The sequence below is a fragment of the Phragmites australis genome, chromosome 4 (genome assembly GCF_958298935.1).
Source record: "Phragmites australis chromosome 4, lpPhrAust1.1, whole genome shotgun sequence".
Lineage (NCBI taxonomy): Eukaryota > Viridiplantae > Streptophyta > Magnoliopsida > Poales > Poaceae > Phragmites > Phragmites australis.
In genome coordinates, this window is record NC_084924.1 from 43,510,592 (window position 1) to 43,529,665 (window position 19,074).

Below are 19,074 nucleotides of genomic sequence, written 5' to 3' on the forward strand. Positions count from 1 at the left end.
ACCAAGTAAAGGAAGTATCAACACAAATATACTTTATGAGTTCATGCTTCACAGGATCATTAGCAATTTGTATGGTGTCAATATTATCACACAGAAGAGGTGTGGGTGCTTCACAAGAGACTCCAAAATCAGCCAATAACCAACGAAGCCATACAATCTCTGAAGTAAAAGTGGCAAAGGCTCGAAGTTCTGACTCTGTACTGGAACGTGATACAACAGCATGCTTCTTGGACTTCCATGTAAGAGGAGAAGTAACAAGAATGATACAATAACTAGTGACAAAACAACGATCCATCAGATCACTCACCCAAGTGGAGTCCGAGTAAGTGTAAAGATGAAGTAGAGTAGAACAAGCATAGAACACGCACTGAGATGACGTCCCTCTCAAGTAACGTAACACCCGAAGCAAATGACCAAAATGCATAGAAATAGGAGCACTCACAAACTGACTCAAAATATGATAGTGAGATAAACAAGACTACCCACAATATGACAATATCAAGAGGGGTCATCAAGGTATGTGCCATTAGTAGGACTAAGTTACAAATGAAGCTCCATAAGTGTAGCAACTGTCTGAGTATCGATAATGACAGAGCTAGCTATGAGATCCTGAATGCATTTAGATTGAGAAAGGTAGAAACAACAAAACAACGCCGAAGGCAACAGAGGAGGGGCAACCGTGACGGGGCCATCAACAAGCGGTCGCACATGGCGCGACGGCAGACAAGCGACTGACGACGAACGGCGGGCGGACGAGTCACAACGAAGGCGGCGGAGGAGTTGGGGCAACGGGTGAACGAGTCGCGACGGGCGACGAACGGCGCCAAAGGAGTTGGGGCGGCGTGACGACATCGGAGAAGACATGACAGCGCAACGGTGCTGAAGAAGATAGGACGACGCGATGGCCGAAGAAGACAAGACGGCGATGGAAAAAAAAAAGATTAGGATTGAGGATTAACTAACGCTAGGCTTTGATGCCATGTTACCTTAACTGGAATTATGAGAAGATAATCCATGGACTACTAGGACTAGCCTTGATGTCAATATATATAGTGATCTCATGGTCCAAGAGTATATGGGCCTACATATATATACTTAACACAATGATATGTTTGTGTACCAAACAGAGTAAGGGCCAACTTTGCTCAACTCATAAAGGGGAAGAGGATCCTAAGAAGCTATGACTGTGACATCCCAATTTTTTTGTAGATCGAAAAATGGTAAGCAGGTAAAAATACCACATAGGTTACTGGTGCAACAGTATAACAGTCATATGAGTGCATGTGCACATGCAAGCAGATGGGTAAAAGGGACAAATTGATCTGATATCATGGTCAGAAACTGATGAATTTACCATTGGCTTGCAATTCTTCCAGGGAACTGCAACATCCAATTGATTCTGGAAGTGCCTTTAGTTTGTTATCAGATACATCGAGTAGCAACATCTGCATCAGGCAAAACGAAATGATAGTAACTTATTGATCACATATTGCATTGGTCACTATAAGACAACCTCAGAAAACTTACTATTAATGCAGAAAAATTGATGGAATTTGTCAAATTGAATTAGTTTCAGATAATGAACTGTAGAATAAAGACTTATTTGGTTTTGATAAAACAAAAGGTAAGAAATATCTGTTTCATTGTGAAGCCTAATTCAATATTCACTATATCAAGATTACGACATCTTGAACAAAATAAGAAACTTACATTGCGCAAATCTCCTACACTCGTAGGCAGGCACAGTAAAGAATTCTGAGAAATAAAAAGTTGCTGAAGATTTGATAGAGAACCCACTGGATGGAACAAAAAGAACGTGTTAGAAGATGGAGATAATACTAATCAGAATATCACAGAAGGACGAGGGTTCTACACCTACACAAATGCCAATAGTCGTTGTTATGTGAACATATAATTACATTTTGTACGTATCACTTCTGTTCTTAAAGAAAGATAGGATTATAGAAACTAACATTCTTATTTCTGTCAAGTGTCAAGTGTCAGGATTTTAAGGTTCCGCAGGTATCCAATATTAGCTGAACGTTTTCGATCAAATTACCAGCCAAAACCTACAGAAACAGAAACAGACAAGATAGTTCACTCCAAGCCATCATTATCCAAAAGCAAAAGAAACATCAGAAGGAAGAACCATTTCTTGCAAATACAGATCTCTAATTAAGATAATCCACAGTGACTTCTACTAATGGAAACTCTTACAAGTCTTTGCATATTCACAAGTCTGCCAACTTTCTGGGGAATCTCAACTGCAACATGAAAGAAAATCAATTGCTATTGTTCACAAGAAATATAGACATAAAAGAAATAAAAAGAGCACATGCAGTTTATAGCTGGTTGGGTTATTAGGAGTCGAATTAAGAAATTATGCACAAGTGAGGTCCTATGGAGTAACTTTCCCAGTTTCAAAGAAGATGAGAAAATTCTCTGCACAAACTGTGAAATAATTTTATGCAGGGCAAAAAAGAACCAATTGTAGAAATTTTGCTCCAAGTATATGTACTTGCCCAAAGAGACAAGTGAAAAAGAAGTGACCCGCATGTGATACTACGGTGCATAATAAAAGAGAGAGAAACAACATATAATGCTCAACCAGTTCCTTGTTAAGTAAGCACCAGCAAAAGAGAGAACATCAAATACTAACGTTGCAGGTCCTCGAACGAGTTGACGACCCACCTGGCCGTGGCGCGCTCGACGTCGAACATGCGGTTCAAGAACTCCCGCGAGTGCGCGCCCGGGAGCGTTGCCTCGGCGAGCCTCGATCTGGTGAGCCACACCGCGTCGGGGAGTCCCGGCACGAGGAACGGCTCGGTGTCCGATGCCACGCCGTCCTGCGGGGTGCGGGCTGTGGAGCAGCAGAGCACGCTGCACTGAGAGCGCGAAGCACCCCGTGCCCGTGAACGCGTACCGCGGGTGCCGAGCTCAGGGGCGGCAGTGGCAGCCCATGGGAGGACGCTGTCGGCAGGGTGGCGACGCAGGAGGTCAGCGAAGAGCGGCTCAGTCTTTCCCCTACAGATTATGAGAATCTAGATTCTGGATTATAGATTGTAGAAACTATTCTGAATGGATTATGAATTGTGTCACAATACAGGTCTAAATTGCTACAATCTACTTCTAAAATCCGTTCATTTATTTGTATAATTCAATTATGAAACACAATCTAGAATGCAGAATCCGAAACAAACCTCAAATAAGGTCAACGGCGATGGCAAAAGGGCCCGCGAGCTCGCGGGTGGGGAGGTCGTCGGCGCTCTCGTGCCCACCCAGAGCCCAGCGGCCTCGGCAGGCAACGTGAGTGCATGGATACGGATGCGGAGGCCTGCGGCGGCCGCGCGGGCGACGGGACCACCGAGCCTGGTGGCGTTGGCGCGGGCGGCGTTGGCGCGGGCGGCGTCGGCGCCGCGGGACGCGAAGAGGTGGGCGAGGTCGGACATCGGCAGCGCGTGCCCCGGCGTCGGGAACGGGATGAAGTACATACGCGGCGCCGCCTCGTCCCCCGACAACGCCACCAACGACGACGGCCGCATGGCGCAGGTAGGCACAAAGAAAGCTGCGACGGCAATGGTGATCGGACGAGTGGAGTCTTGGCCAGGCCACACTGTGCACGGCGTCGTCTTGAAACGCAAAGATGATGTTTTTCCCGAGGCCAACAAAGATGATGCCGATACGGAATGGCGGGAAATACGATTACCTTTGTAAGACTGTCGGTTAAGTTTGTTAACCAACAGGACATGCATATGGTATTTCTTGGCTCTACCAACCTGAGGTACAGACACATATTCAGACACAGTAAAGATCAAATATTTTTCTTCTTTGCTCTAGGTTAGGATAAAGTAGAATTAGAGGATAGTTATTCAAAATAAGTTGGTTTCAAGCACTTGAAAAATAGCAAAACTATAGGTATACGTAGTTCCTAAAAAGGAAGAATAGATCAGTAAGAATCTCTCCTGGTCAGTCCTTACTCTCCTTTGAAGGTTTGCGCAGTCCTTCGAAAGGCCAACATTCTGCATCAAACACATAACAATGGATCCTTCAGTAATTCTCTACTAATCTGAAACAACGAATATCTTACTGACAGAAAATAAGTTAGTGTGTTACAAGCAGTATGTGGTACCGACTACTGAGTGTTGCATTGCAGATTTGCTGTATTTTATAACGACAACTTCAAATACACAAATACTAGTATACATTGGTCAAATTATAGAAATCATCTGATAACTTTTGCTGTTATTCATTTATCTGTATTCAGGCAACAAAAGACAATCCATATGAAGTACATTACAGTCAAAACACGCGGGGCCAAACGACCCCTGCTCACTGTGACCTATATGACCCGCTATAGCAGATGAAAGGGCAGGGAATGTGGATGTAGACTGTAGAGTCCTCGAACAAAGAAACAACCAGCAACAATTCGTCTAGGATTGCTACCACTTAAGCCACGGCAGGCATGTCCTTGAGCCAGGCGTCAAGGGGCCTCCCGATGGAGTAGACAATGAAGCCGATCTCCCTGAGCTTCTCTGCATCGATGACGTTGCGGCCGTCGAACAAGAAGGCAGGCTTCTGCATGCTGTCATAGATCTTCTTGTAGTCAAGTGTTTTGAACTCCTCCCACTCGGTCAGGATGCAGATACCATGCGCCCCCTTGGTGGCTTCATACGCATCCCAGGTCACAGAGACCTGCTTCACTGCGGTTGGGCTCGTAGGCTGCAGGTGGATCGGGTGGTCCCAGTCGAACTTGTTCATCGCAAGATCACGCTGGATCTGGTCCTCAGTCACCTGCGGATCATAGATGCTAACCTTGGCCTTGTCTCCAAGGAGTCCCTTGCACACATCAATGGCGGCGGTTTCTCTGGTGTCACCAGTATCCTTCTTGAATGCAAAGCCGAGCACTGCAATCTTCTTTCCAGAGATAGTGTTGAACATGGAAGACACCACACGGTTCACAAATCTGCTCTTCTGGTAGTCGTTGATCTTGATAACTTGCTTCCAGTAGTTCGCGACCTCAGGAAGTCCATTGCACTCGCAGATGTACACAAGGTTGAGGATATCCTTCTGGAAGCAGGAGCCTCCGAAACCAACACTAGCATTCAAGAATCTGGGTCCGATCCTTGAGTCCTTTCCAACAGCATAGGCCACCTCTGCCACATTGGCACCAGTGGCCTCACAAAGAGCAGAGATTGCATTCACTGAAGAGATCCTCTGAGCCAAGAAGGCATTTGCTGCAAGCTTCGACAACTCAGCTGACCATAAGTTAGTTGTGAGAATGCGATCCTCAGGGACCCAGTTGGCATAGACATCCTTCAGGGCCTTAACAGCCTTCTGGCCTTCTGGAGTCTCCCGACCACCGATGAGCACACGGTCAGGCTTGAAAAGGTCCTCAATCGCTGTGCCCTCTGCAAGGAATTCTGGGTTTGAGAGGATCTGGAAGTTGATTCCCTTGCTATTGTGTGTCAAGATCTTCTCAATGGCCTCAGCAGTCTTGACAGGGACAGTGGACTTTTCAACAACAATCTTGTCAGACTTGGCCACCTCAGCAATCATGCGGGCTGCACTCTCCCAGTAGGTTAGATCCGCAGCTTTGCCAGCTCCAAGACCACGGGTCTTGGTTGGAGTGTTCACAGAGACAAAGATGATGTCAGCCTCAGCAACATGCTTCTCAATGTCATTGCTGAAAAAGAGGTTCCTGCCGCGGCATTGCTTGACCACTTCATCAAGGCCTGGTTCATAAATAGGGAGCTGATCGCTGTTCCATGCTGTGATGCGTGCGACAGAAATGTCGACAACACAAACTTCAATAGCAGGGCATTTCAGCGCAATAACAGCCATGGTCGGGCCGCCAACATATCCAGCACCAAGGCAGCATATCTTCACCATTTTGCTTAATCTATCCAAGTGACTGCATGTGAAAGATGATAATAACAGCATTAGATATCTTAGTAAGCATGATTCACTGTGACAAGAGTATCATTGCTATGACATATTATTCACAAAGATCCTAATGTATTTACTCTCTCGGATATTTTCACAAAAGAAGTGGGAGTTGCAAAAGCAGTAAGGTGAAGACATTGAATAAATTATATCAGATATTGACAGTTAAAGGTGTACAAGATTTCTGGTCGTCGACAGCATTAACAAAACAGTTCATTTGCTGAAAAAGCTGATAGTAACAAATAATTAATGATGATGCAACCTTAGTTGGAGCTTGAAATTTTTAACTACTGATAGTTTGATACAGTTAGAAGCAGTGTGCGGTGTGCATCGATTTAATAGCAGCTGACATTTACACTATTCAAGCATATCAATATGGTGAGACTTGTGTCAACGGAGATCAAGTTCTTCCCACAAGCTACTGATACTGCCAAGAGGAATCTTGATGGGCATGCAACTAAGCAAGTTCATGCATGTACTTCAGATTACCAATTTTTAGCCAACAACCACGGCTTTTTAGAGTCCAGATGTGGACAGGTAAGGAACTCTAAGCACATTACATTTTTGGAAAATTGACATATAATCCATCAAATGATTTCAATGTGTAGTTATGTTTACTGAAGATTCATGATCAGCAACAATTTTCAGAGCAGCGGTTCGACATCGTGATGCCCAATGGAGATCTGACATTTGGTGATAAACTATACGTATCAGCAGTTTGACTCACTTGTTGGCACTTGGCATACTATCTCATGGCGACCATTTCCTCCTCGTTGATTTTGTAGAAAATAAAACAATCTGAGACACTAGAAATACTAAACGCAGCCTGGATCCTCTGACAGTCCACTCAGGTGTAAATCTATAGAGTCGGAATTTACAGGCCATCCCTGAAACTAATAGATTGAAAAACAGAGACCGATCGTCGGGTGCAGTTGACTCCCGCACCAAAACAAAAAGGAAACGGAAATGAACTACTCCAACACGCAGCAAACAGATCCGCGACAAGCCCCGTGAAACATTTCGATTTCCGCGGAACAAAACAAGGCCAGGGTAGCTAGGTGGAATTGCGGTATCAGAGATCCGAGACCAGAGAGAGGCATACCTCCAGTAGTCCTGCGGTCTCTTCCCCCTGTCGCCGCGAGATCTGGATCTAGCCGGGGAGGGAGTGGAAGACGGAGTCTCCTGCCCTGTGAGGGAGGGAGGAGGGAAGGAGCGGCTTAAATAGGAGGTGCGAACCGTTTTTTTTCCACATCGTGCGAGGTGAGGTGATGTGGGCTGGCGAACCAGCCGGGCGGGCTGGCCGGACGCGGATCCTCGGACATAACCGTACGGATGTTATCAACACCTGAGTCAATTGACCTATGATGTGCCCTCGTGCAGTGACTTAATATACTCGCTTCGTTTTTCAATACTTATTATTTTTAATAAACATGTATATTAAGATATACCAAGTGTAGTATCAATTTTAGATAGAAAATAATAATAATGCTTTTAAAAACTAGCCCAAATATTATAGAACATACCGTAAATAGATGGATAAGAGATATTTTGTAGGGATATAATTGGAAAATACGTCTTAAAAAAACGTGAAGTGACAAGTATTTAAAAACAAATAAAATGGTCAAAAGTGACAAATATTGAAAAACAGAGGAAGTATCTTCAATAATAAGAGATAATTGCTATTTTTTATTTTTCTCAGCTTATTTTTTAAAAGATTTTGTTCTTAAATTTTTATATTTTACTATGTTGAGAGCTATCTTTTATTTTCTTTTCTCCAAAAATTAGCTCTATAAAATTCCCCTACACGTCCGTTTTATCCTTCCACGTTAACTTTATTTCCGCCTCACTCACTTTTCTTCTCTATAAGATTCCCTTTCACATAAGTTTTAACTATACCTCACTCACTTCTTTTATCTCTACATACCACAATAATAAAAACTAACTACTATCTACAACTACTAGACGTGCACTTTATATCACCGACAGAATCATATATATAACTATATTAGATGATCTCTCATGGCTGCTCCATCTGGCACATCAGCTTGAGCTTTTCTTTTTTTTCTCTCTCTCTTTTTATTTTGAGAAACCACCAACTTGAGCTGACAGCACCCTATGCTGGAACTGCATGCTTCTATTGCACGTCTACGGTCTACACTCTTCACTGTGGCAGTCCCGTGCAGCCCAAACTATTGGTAAAAATGATGGTGGAACAACACCAGCATGAAAATGGCTCGATCATGTGGTATTTTCAGTTTAACACGTACGTAGGATCAAAGTATTTACTTGTTTTAGGCTGCGTTGTGTTTGTTTCTTTAGCTTATGTGAAAAACAATTGAAAAGGAAAGCTCGCCATCAATAACAGTGGGAGTCGGCGTTGCGAAGAATGTTGCAATATTGGTAGCCTCGAAATACAGGAGAGTGGATGTGCGTTGGGTAGGGTAGGAGAGGCGGTCGTCACGCACTAGGAAGAAGGCGAAAGTTGGTGTGATATGCTTACACACGGCACTCACATGTAAAACTCTTTGATCCTTGGTCAATGAATGAGGTGGAGGATCCTCCCTCCCCCTAATTTTTTTTAAAAAAATTGGCATGGTAGTCTTTTAAAAAAAAGCTTCAACACTGGGTGGTTGACATGATAGTCTGAAGGCATCATGGCAGCATATTTGACTAAAGATAAGTGTTGCAGTAACAAGGCAGAGATCCTGTCCATTCTCGTAGAAAATAAAATAAGGGAGAGGCCAAACCTGGAAGATAAAATTAAAGATCATGTCAAGTCAAGTTGCCTTATAAGACCGAACGAGCACTAGACATCAGAACTTTAGTTTACTACCGTACTATCGATGTTTTTGAATATCTACGGGTGCTTGGAAGTTTGTTATGCATATATTTTGTAGTGCTGGTTTTCAGGGCCTGTTTTATCTGCGTTTAACATTGAAAGTTAAGCCAGATTTTCGTACGTTAACATTGCGGTGGCTGAGCTGGCCCCGCCAAGTTTTGGCCAACTTTGCATTGAATAATGGACCGAGGTGCCAAAACTAAGGTCAAACACTTGCCAAAAGTTCGGCATTGGGCCAGACGGCGATCAAGTCTTATAGAGATGGAAATATGGAATCGAAATTGATAGGCAGACTTTGACTCTCGTGAACAAAAAATCTGGCCTAAGTCACCGAACCTAAGATAATGCTTCCCGTCGGTTTGCTGTGTCGGTGTCGGTGTGCGTGTGCTACCGCCGCTACCATAAATCTGTCCTTTCATGACAAAAGTAATAAGACGAATAGCTAAAATGTCATAGATAGTGTATTATTTGTGACGATCTCACAGACTTTGTCACAAGTCAAGGATAGGACAACTCAGGCAACTATTTTTATGCTATTACCAAAAATAACGTCATAGAAAAAGAGAAAAATAGTCATAGAAGGCCAAACATCTATGACAAGTATTTGGTTGAGTTATTAAGAGAAAAAAAAATTATGATAATTTCTCATTCTTTATTAACTGTTCAACTATTTTTACAAGTGCAATCAAATTCGTCATACGCTCAAAAAAAAAAAAGTCAAATTCATCATGTAAACTTGAAACTTAAGGCCATCTCCAACGAGTACTTTAAAAATTTATCTCCTATAATACTATTACAACATCCTCTTACACTATTACATTACTCTTTATTTTTTTTCTATCTCTAGCAGCTACCATATTTCCTACCTTCTATTACTCTTCTTCTCCCTCCGGACCCACAATCAACCTCTATGAACAGTATAACGGTTGCTACCGTGTTTCAACAAATTTGAAGTACCCGATTCTCTCTCATCAACACTGTAGTACTGGATACCGTATCTGTAGGAGAGCAAATTCGAGTGCTACAATGCTTTACGGGGGGTACTGTAGCAGTGGAAACCGAAACTGTTGGAGATGGCCCTGTAGCAACACAATACTGTTCATAGAGGTTGACTGTGGGTCCGGAGGGAGGAGAAGAGTAATAGAAGGTAGAAAACAGGGTAGCTGGTGGAGATAGAAAAAATAAAGAGTATTGTAATAGTGTAAGGGGGTACTGTAATAGTATTATAAAGGATGAATTTTTAGAGTATCTGTTGAAGATAGCCTTAAGGAGACATAACAGGTAAAGTAGCAAATTTTCAAGTCCACATGGCAGCCGCTTCTGCAATAATGCTCTCTTCCCCCTTCTGTTCTCCCCCATCTCAACACGCCTCCTCTCGATCCCCTCCCAACACCGACAGCACCACCCCTCATCCTCCTCGGATTCGTATCCTCTAACTTTGCTCAAGCAAAGTCAAGGATGCTACAGTAACACAATTTCGGTTAGCTCTCAGCCGTTAGATCGTGAACAGATGGACAGTGCTAAGTGCTACAGCACCCATGCTACAACACCTGTGCTTGAGCAAAGTCAAAGGATGCGTGTCCCATCCTCCTCTTATCCTCCCTACAACACCTCCCACTGTCGAAAACGAAGCCCTACTGCCCTCCCGCTAGATCAAGCTCTCGCGTGGCTGAATCGACCTCCTCTTTCGCTAAATCGCAATAGAAGCTGGCTGGATCGAGCTATCCCTCGTCGAAAGTGTGGAGCTCGCCGTCGGGACTGTCATCTCCGAGCTCGCTTGGATCCGTCGATGATGCAACTCCTCGTGCCGGTCCTCCTTGAGCTCGCGTCCTATGAGCTCACCTGAATTTGGTGGAGGTCGCTGTCCTCATGAAAGGAGCGAGTGGCCCATTTTTGCCTGCCTCGTGTAGCTTCCGGTGGAGGCCTCATGCATTACTGGATGACATGTGAGTTCTTCTCATAGACTATAGTTATGGGTGTCTATATTTATGCAAATAATACTTCCATATCATCAGTTTGCTCCAGTAGACTAGGAAGGAAAAATATTCCACAGGCAATTCTGCTATTGAGACAATGAATATTACTTTTCTCTTTTTTCGTTCAAATATGTGAAACCAGGGAATCGGGATGCTATTTGATGGGATTTTATGATTGTTTTGAGTTGTATTGGTCTAGATTTTTAACACTGCTGAACCATCATTTGTTCTTTTATAGATTTTTAACACTACTGAAGTGTCAAATTAGTTTTATGTTCCTTTTGTAATTTTGTTCAAACTCCGGATTTGCTATATTAAGTTGTATATATCATTGACAGTTTGGCTCGTCCATGTTTTGTTATTACGTTAAATGCTATTTAACTCTCATTTGTACATATTCAGATATGGTAGTCACAAAGAAGGTCAGGTGTGCAGAGATACCTATCTATATTGAAGTGTCCTAGTCCACTGATAATACCCTAATTGCTTGCTGATTCTGGTCTGGGGTCTTGAATTGATCTAAAAGTGAAGTTCAGTTAATACTGTTGAGAGTATGTTTGGTAAGTATTTATAGCTTTCTGAAGAATGAATGTACTGTTCTACCACAATTTCTAAAATTGCTCTTTAAACATTGTCCAACCTGTGTTAGATATAACACCTTTTATGTGAAAACTCTGTTTTCAGGCACTTTTTATTTGTGGATTAGATTATCTTGGCAATTATACATGAGTTCTTGCATCTAGTTTTGTATGCAAGTTCAGGCCAATACTTTATAATTCTTGAGTATATATGTTTTATCTTCGGAAACTTATGCACATTGTATTTGTTCCTTTGTGCTTTTCAGATATGGAGATCAAGAGTATAAGCACAGACTGATTTGTTTTATGATGACTTTCTTTTATGAAACTATATAGATTTAGAATGTTTCGCTTGGGTTAACAGATGTGTAGATGGAGTACATGTATAAACATTTTTGTAAATATTGATATAAATGTAATTGAAAATTGCTTCATTGTTATAAATGGAATAATATGTTGGCATGAGCTATACTTTTTTGACAACAATGCATGTGTCAATTATATTTCGTCACAAATTTCATTTCATCTACCTGAACTTCAGTGAGCTACAACAGAAATGTTCACAATGCATGACATAAATTTTCATCATAAATAGGTTTATACATGACAATTTTTTTCATCATAGAATACATGATGCCGGTTGGGCAGCCCCCTCGGCCCCTCCTAACTTTATGACGTTTTGAAACACTTTATCATAGAATATATAATATGACGTATTATTTGTGATAATGGCTGTGATGGTCAATTTTCATCACAAATAATCATCTATGACAAAAAAAAAAACATCATTTTATGATCCTTATGGTTCGTTACATAATATCAAATCTGTTGTAGGGCACGTGGATCGCCGTTGCGGGCAACGTTCCCGTTCCCATGGGCCGCGGCGCACACGACTAGACGATGCGCCACGCGTGGGCGAGCGGGCGAACGCGCCGCGCAGCCGGCAAGGGCAAGGCACGGCAGCTGAGCGCGTGCCTCCGGACGTCAAGCTTCTTGGCCCGTGGCCGTGGGACGTGAGCCGAGCGTCCGTCGGATGGACATTTTGATGGCGGGAGTGGGATACACGCCCGGCGCCCGCTCGCCTGAACGGGCTGGACTGCTGGAGATCGCTGGGGCCTGGGGTGCGTGCCTCTCCTCACTTCGCTGCTTCGGAGCGTCCAAAGTCCAAACCAAACAGTAGCTTCCCTTTCTCTTCTCTTCTGAGATCACCATAGCTTCCTATACTCGCCATTTCGTTCTCTGCCCCCTCAAACGACGTTTGCACACGTTCTGCATTCCTCATCGCTACACAGAACCGTTGTTTAGTTCGTGATGTATACCCAGGATTTGATGATTAGATATTCAGTATTAAAAAAAATATTTAATCTAAAATACGAGAAATCTATAGTAGCGTAAATTTTAAAGTATAAATTGTTTATAGTAGAGAAGTTTCAATTAATTAAGAGAAATTACAAAATATTTAAAAGAAAATTATAATTTAATTTTGTGTTCCTTCATAACTTGGAAGCGTTAAATGATATCACTATTTTTAACTTGCACAAAAAAATCACGCTCAACTGCTGACTGCCGAACTGGGCAGTCACAACATGGAGATCACGAACTTTTGATATTTGTTGTTGTGGTATAAGAAGTTGGACTCTTTCTAGTTAATAGGCCGAGTGGAGGATGGATAGTAGCTTGAGCTCACGATTTGCTGAGTGGTCTGATAGATTGAAGCAGTAAACAAATAAGTTGAACTAACTAGAGATATATATACGTAGCATAGCTGCTATATAATTAATTTTTTTCAAAAAAGTTAGGTATTCAACTGAATACCCATGCATCATGGTGGGTCCACCTATGGATGCATATCAACGTCCAGCGGGAACCGCCCGTGCAAAAAACAGTTCTCAATTTCAATTGCTTGAATACTATTTGGTAGAGCCCACTTATTCAAAAAATTTAGAAAAATGATTTTGTTGCTGAAGGTAATCTTTTAGAGTAAATTCTATAAATAAAATAATTCTGTAGAAAAAATGAATCAGAAGAAACTTATTTTTAAGTTTACAGTAACTAGTTTGTTTTAAAAAATTTCTCTAATAATATCACTCTAAAGGGTTAAAACTGTAAATTACCGTTTGACAGTCGAGAACTCTACCAAATAAGCTCTACTACGTATTTCCGTTCTCGTTCTCGTGGTTTCTTTTAGATGCTGTGAAATTTATTAATTTAAACTTTCAACGACGTGGTAAGTTGAGATATGCACAGGCGGTGACATAGATCGGCACGTCGCGACAGCCACCGGAACGCTGCCTCGCGCGAACGCGAAAAAAGCGACGCGATCACGTTAATTTCCACCCCGGTTCGTGGCCGTTCGGCAGCATTCCACGTCTCCTGCCGCGCCCCCGGCAGGGCAGAAATCCGGTCGGCGAGCACGGCCGCACCGCCACGGCGCCAAGTTGGACGTCAACGCCCGCCCGTCGTTCCGTGCGCCCCGGCCTGCCCTGCCCAACCCACCGACGCGGCATTGAAATGCGCCTGTGCGAGACTGTGATAGTGTGACCGTGACCGTGAGTGCCCACCCGCCCACTCGCACTCCCACTACCCCACCCCTTCCCTTCCCATTCCATTCTCTTCTCTTATGGTGCCCCGCCGCGCGCCGCGCCACCACCACTAGCGTCCTGCTCGTTCCCCGTCCGTCCATGGCCGCAGCGCCGTTCGCCCGCGTCTTGTCCCTCGTCCTCTTCCTCCTCATCCTGACTGGCGCCGCGCGGGGCAAGACGGTGAAGAGAGATGGTACGTGACTGTTCTTTTCCTCCTCCAGTCGTGGCCCTCCGATCCCGTTCGTGAACGGAGCGGAGCGCTCCTGGTTTCTTGCAGCGAATCCGCGGTACGAAATGTTAGAAAGATCGGTTCTTTTGGTCGTTCCGTTGGAGATCTGACCCCGCCTTGCATCCGGGACCGTGCGTTTTCTTGCTAAGAGATGCTGAATTGGGGTGTTCGATCGATTGGTTGCCTCTTTGGGCTCTCCTGCGGTCGTGGACTTGGCTATGCGTCCGTGGAGCTGGGTGGCATTTCTTGAACTCCGGCTTTACAGTGGGATCTATCTTTAGTTTCTCCACTTAAACTGTAACTGGCGTCAAATTTGGTAGTTAACATAATAATTTTTCATTACATAGCAAGTTATGCATTTGTGGGGAAAAAAGTTGGGGCTGAACGGGTTCGAAGCGATAACTGTCGAGGACTTCGTGGTTCAGTTGTAGCTGAACCAATGTCCTATCTAGTGCATCATTTCGTAGCTGCCAGAGATCGCTATGGTACCTGATTGCGTCGAGACGCAGGAAGATAGCCGTATCTGTTCGTAGTCATTAGCCATACCTTTCAGTAGATGCTTAGTGCTTAAATGTTGGAACTAAAATTGGTTTTTTGATGCAGTGAAAGCATTGAATGAGATCAAGTCTTCACTAGGCTGGAGAGTTGTATACTCGTGGGTAGGCGATGACCCTTGTGGGCATGGTGATCTACCCCCCTGGTCTGGTGTGACATGTTCTCAGCAGGGGGATTATAGAGTTGTGACAGAACTGTAAGAAATATTCCTTCCTTTTCTTGATTTTACCTTTTCTGCTGGCATACATAAGGATTTATAAGGGTTATTTTATGATTTCATGGTTCCTTTTCAAAGAGAAAAAACATTTAATACTTGAAGCTTCAAAGGTCTAAACTTTTGTCTTGCACTCTTGGCCGGCAAATTAAACTCTCTTTTACAAACTAGTAAGTTGAATGCTGGATATAGCATGCTCCTCAGCTTGCAAATGTTGGCACAAAAACTATTTGGATATATGCTGCATATTCATGTTGCAGCCATCTGAGATAACTTTTGTCAAAGAGACAAAAAAAACTTCTTCCTTTTTTTTTAAAAAAAAAACTGTTGTGTCAATCAAGAAATGGAACTTCCTATCTAGAAGGGTTTTGAGATAGTTGACAGGAGTAATGTTAACCATTCAAGTCCCAGATTTAAAGGCAACATTACCTACTGCTCTTCTACGGGAAATTTTCATTGTTTATGGTTGGAGATAAATAAGATAATTAGCATCTATGACCAACCAATACATGCTTGCTGATTATGGATCTCAACTTTATGAATTGCAAAATGCCAAAATCATGTTTGCTGCTTTTCTTAAGCCCTGTGCATTTTTTTCTAAATATACATGCGTGAGTAAGCATATTTTGTATCTTGTTTCAGGGAAGTATATGCTGTATCAATAGTTGGTCCTTTTCCTACAGCAGTAACTAACCTGTTGGATCTGAAAAGATTGTAAGAACTTTTTCCTTGTCAATGCTGCTTTATTTTTATGTTCTGTATTTGCATCTTGAGGCACATGAAAATACGCTGTTGACATTTCGTACTTCTTCGGTGTAACCTGATTGAAGTTCATGGTGGTCATATAATTATTGTTAAGCTTCTGTCAGCTTTAAGATAATGGATAACCATTAGTAAGAGTACATGATAAGGTATCCATGTTAATATATATACAAAAAAAAAAAAACTTGACCGACCTAGGAGGAACTAGGTGGCATTATAAATAAGAAGAAATAGTCACCCTAATTCGCGTCTAAGAGGACTCAAGCATGGGTGATCTAGGCGTACATCCACACCCTCTAGCTCAGTTCCTTTTGTTAATATATATACTCTTGTAGAAAAATTAAAGCTCCATGTTTGTTGTGTTATGCTCACTGAATTTGGGGACATCATTGGCCACAATGGAAACTAGATTTGTCCCCGAACTATCGTCATTTATTACTTATGTCAGCTTTTGTATTGTCTATTTATCTCTGAGTTGCATGTTTCATTTCCCACCCAAAAAAAAAGGAAAATAAAATCAGAGGCGAAAGGTGATCCTGTTATTAAATCATGTGAAAAGCTGCAGTAAAACATCTTTGACGTATCTTCAAACCATAAGAGTAATTGAATTATTCAATTATAGGGATCTCCACAATAACAAGTTGACGGGGCCAATTCCTCCACAGATTGGACGGTTGAAACATCTCAGGATATTGTAAGTATTGAATATCTTTGTGCATACTGAGGTACATTAGGATATGCTTGTCATGTTGAGATGCTAGCATTTTAGAGCATTTCAGTTCTTGCTACATACAACATAAGTCTCTCATTCTCTGCAATTGCCCAATATCCTTGGATAATGCTCTCTTGAATCAGTATTAGACTATTACTACTTTTCTGCCTTCTGGGTCCATTGCTATTTTGAATACAGTTGCTCTTCATCTAAGCAATTGTGCTCATCATCTTAGGAACCTGAGGTGGAATAAACTTCAAGATGTGCTTCCGCCCGAAATTGGTGAACTAAAAAAATTGACACACTTGTAAGTTCATTTTTAGAACGTATTGATTTTATCTGGATAAATAAATGTTTCACTTCTCAGTTCTCTAAATGTTATTGAAAATTCTGCAGGTACTTGAGCTTCAATAACTTCAAAGGTGAAATTCCGGTGGAGCTTGCAAACCTACCAGAACTGCGTTATCTTTATCTTCACGAGAACCGCTTTACTGGGCAGATCCCCCCTGAACTTGGAACTCTGAAGAACCTACGTCACCTGTAAACATCCTACCTGGGTCCTTCTATCTCTTGTTCGCAGGAAAAAGAAATCCTGTGGTAGCAAAAGTCATTATACTAGAAAATGTTTACTGCCTCAGTTATGGTCGTCCTGGTCTGCTGTGATGTCGTAGTAAATGATAAATTCCCCTTTTGCAGTGACGTTGGTAACAACCACTTGACAGGCACTCTCAGGGACTTTGTTGGCAATGAGAATGGCTTCCCCTCCTTGAGGAATCTGTAAGCAGAAATATAAAATTCTACCTTTTCGTTTAAAAAAATTGCTACCAGATTCATCCTTCTCTACTGAATGGCGAATGCTGTCTTCCGTAGCTGACTGTTAAATTGTCCCACAGATACCTTAACAATAATGAATTGACTGGTGTGCTGCCAGAACAGATCGCAAATTTGACAAACCTTGAGATCTTGTAAGTTCTCTTTAGAGTTGAAGACACTATTGCTTCAAGATCTGCCTTTTTTTTTTTGAAAGAAAGATTAGATCATCTGATTATCCTTATACCCTCTGTAGGCACTTGTCCAATAACAAGCTGATTGGATCAGTATCGCCAAAACTAGTTCATATTCCAAGATTGACCTATTTGTGAGCCTTACTGCTTAAATTTTATAAAATTCTATATGGGGAGGAATGATCAATATGGTTCTTTAGCGTTCATTTGGTTCTGATGTTCTCATGTTACAATGGTCTGTGGCAGGTACTTGGACAATAACAACTTCATTGGGAGGATACCTGAAGGGTTATACAAGCATCCATTTTTGAAGGAGCTGTAAGTTGGCTTCAGAATCTCAACTAAAAAAGATTTCAATTTATTCATACAGACTTCCTTTTTTTCATTAAAAAAATGTTCTGCTGTACTGCTATTGAAGCACATTGTATTTTGCTTGCTGCAGGTACATTGAAGGAAACCACTTTAGACCAGGAACCAAATCAAAAGGAACGCACAAAGTGCTTGAATTGCCTGATGCTGACATTTTAGTTTAGCCAAGCCCATATGCGGGCTTGTTGTTTATCCTGCAGTAGATTACGACAAAGGTCACGATTCTACATCTCTTCATGTAGGTGTGAAATGCACGCATGATTTTAGGGCATATGTAACTATGTTTCACGTTGCATTGTTCAATGACAAATTTACATATGCAAAAGGCCTCTTGCAAAAAAGGAAGAAAAGAAATCAGTGAGTAGTAAAGTCCACTGTCATACTGCAATCATCATTAGATGAGTGTACAGGTTGTATTGTTTACCCTGTACCTTTGCTGTATGATGGAGATGCTCTTCAGATGTAATGCCAGCACATTGCACGGCACCGACAGTCCTAGCACAGCCACTGGCTAATGATATTTTTGTTATGCCACTGGATATGATCTGGCCTTTTTGGAAGCAAATTTGGTGCCATCAATACTCGAGTGCATGGTCATGTGGGGTGGAGAATCTGCTAATACCAGGTTGGATCTGCCCAGGAAAAAAGGGCAGTCACATTTTTATATAGTTTCTAGTGCTGCAGCTCATTCCCTTATCATTTTTTGCCCCGTTCAGAACACGAGAATTTTTCCTCAATATCACTGTTATTGAGTTGTTTTTTGGAAAGTTTACACGAAATTTATGTGAAACTACTGCGTTCCAAACATGCCCTTTCTGGATAGAAATTGGGTTAATGCTCAAGAAAAAGGTAACGCAGTTGAGAAAAGAACTGAAGTGAAAACTAGGACGTTTTGTGGTGTCCATAGAACCATGTCTTCCGCAAACTTGGTTACAGAAGATCCACTTGTTCATATGCTGCACAGTTTAATTGGATGAGTGTTGCAGCAAAGAATACTGTCAAGGTCACAGGCATTTCCTACTCCATTTATAACTTTAACAACATTACCTTTGTACTTAGTGGTCCATGCTACTTTTTTGGTATCCTGTTTCCTTCTGAACTCATACTGTAGTATCATGATTGGTGCATTTCAAGAATTATGCTGCAGCTGCCTTGTTGGTATCAGGTAAGGATGAGAAATTGGATGCATCACAGAATCCATGTCTGGATTGCTGTTGCCACTGTTGCATATGTTGATTGCCTGTATGTAGTATTTGCTCCAAATTATTCAGTTCAATATATAAATAGATACTGAAGTCTGCAGTGTAGTTG

The 19,074-nt window shown here is 42.2% G+C and overlaps 3 protein-coding genes across 3 annotated transcripts; 1 reads left to right on the forward strand and 2 right to left on the reverse strand.

Annotated features, from left to right (window-relative positions):
• Positions 1-1,334: 1,334 nt before the first annotated feature.
• On the reverse strand, positions 1,335-3,542 carry LOC133914823 (abscisate beta-glucosyltransferase-like). The gene is made up of 6 exons (XM_062357825.1): positions 3,201-3,542; positions 2,660-2,885; positions 2,218-2,264; positions 2,060-2,069; positions 1,711-1,796; positions 1,335-1,445 (listed from the first exon to the last, which is right to left on the reverse strand). Exons 1-6 carry the CDS (start codon positions 3,540-3,542, stop codon positions 1,335-1,337), a joined length of 822 nt encoding a protein of 273 aa, XP_062213809.1.
• Positions 3,543-4,213: 671 nt separating this feature from the next.
• LOC133916662 (UDP-glucose 6-dehydrogenase 4-like) lies at positions 4,214-7,166 on the reverse strand. Its single transcript, XM_062360437.1, has 2 exons — positions 7,046-7,166; positions 4,214-5,911 (listed from the first exon to the last, which is right to left on the reverse strand). Exon 2 carries the CDS (start codon positions 5,887-5,889, stop codon positions 4,447-4,449), a length of 1,443 nt encoding a protein of 480 aa, XP_062216421.1. The 5' UTR covers positions 5,890-5,911; positions 7,046-7,166; the 3' UTR covers positions 4,214-4,446.
• A 6,702-nt stretch (positions 7,167-13,868) lies between these two features.
• On the forward strand, positions 13,869-18,302 carry LOC133916663 (probable leucine-rich repeat receptor-like protein kinase At1g35710). Its single transcript, XM_062360438.1, has 11 exons — positions 13,869-14,111; positions 14,751-14,898; positions 15,559-15,630; positions 16,301-16,372; positions 16,626-16,697; positions 16,787-16,930; positions 17,087-17,167; positions 17,284-17,355; positions 17,457-17,528; positions 17,641-17,712; positions 17,837-18,302. The coding sequence occupies exons 1-11, from the start codon at positions 14,018-14,020 to the stop codon at positions 17,925-17,927; spliced, it is 990 nt and encodes a 329-aa protein (XP_062216422.1). The 5' UTR covers positions 13,869-14,017; the 3' UTR covers positions 17,928-18,302.
• Positions 18,303-19,074: the final 772 nt, after the last annotated feature.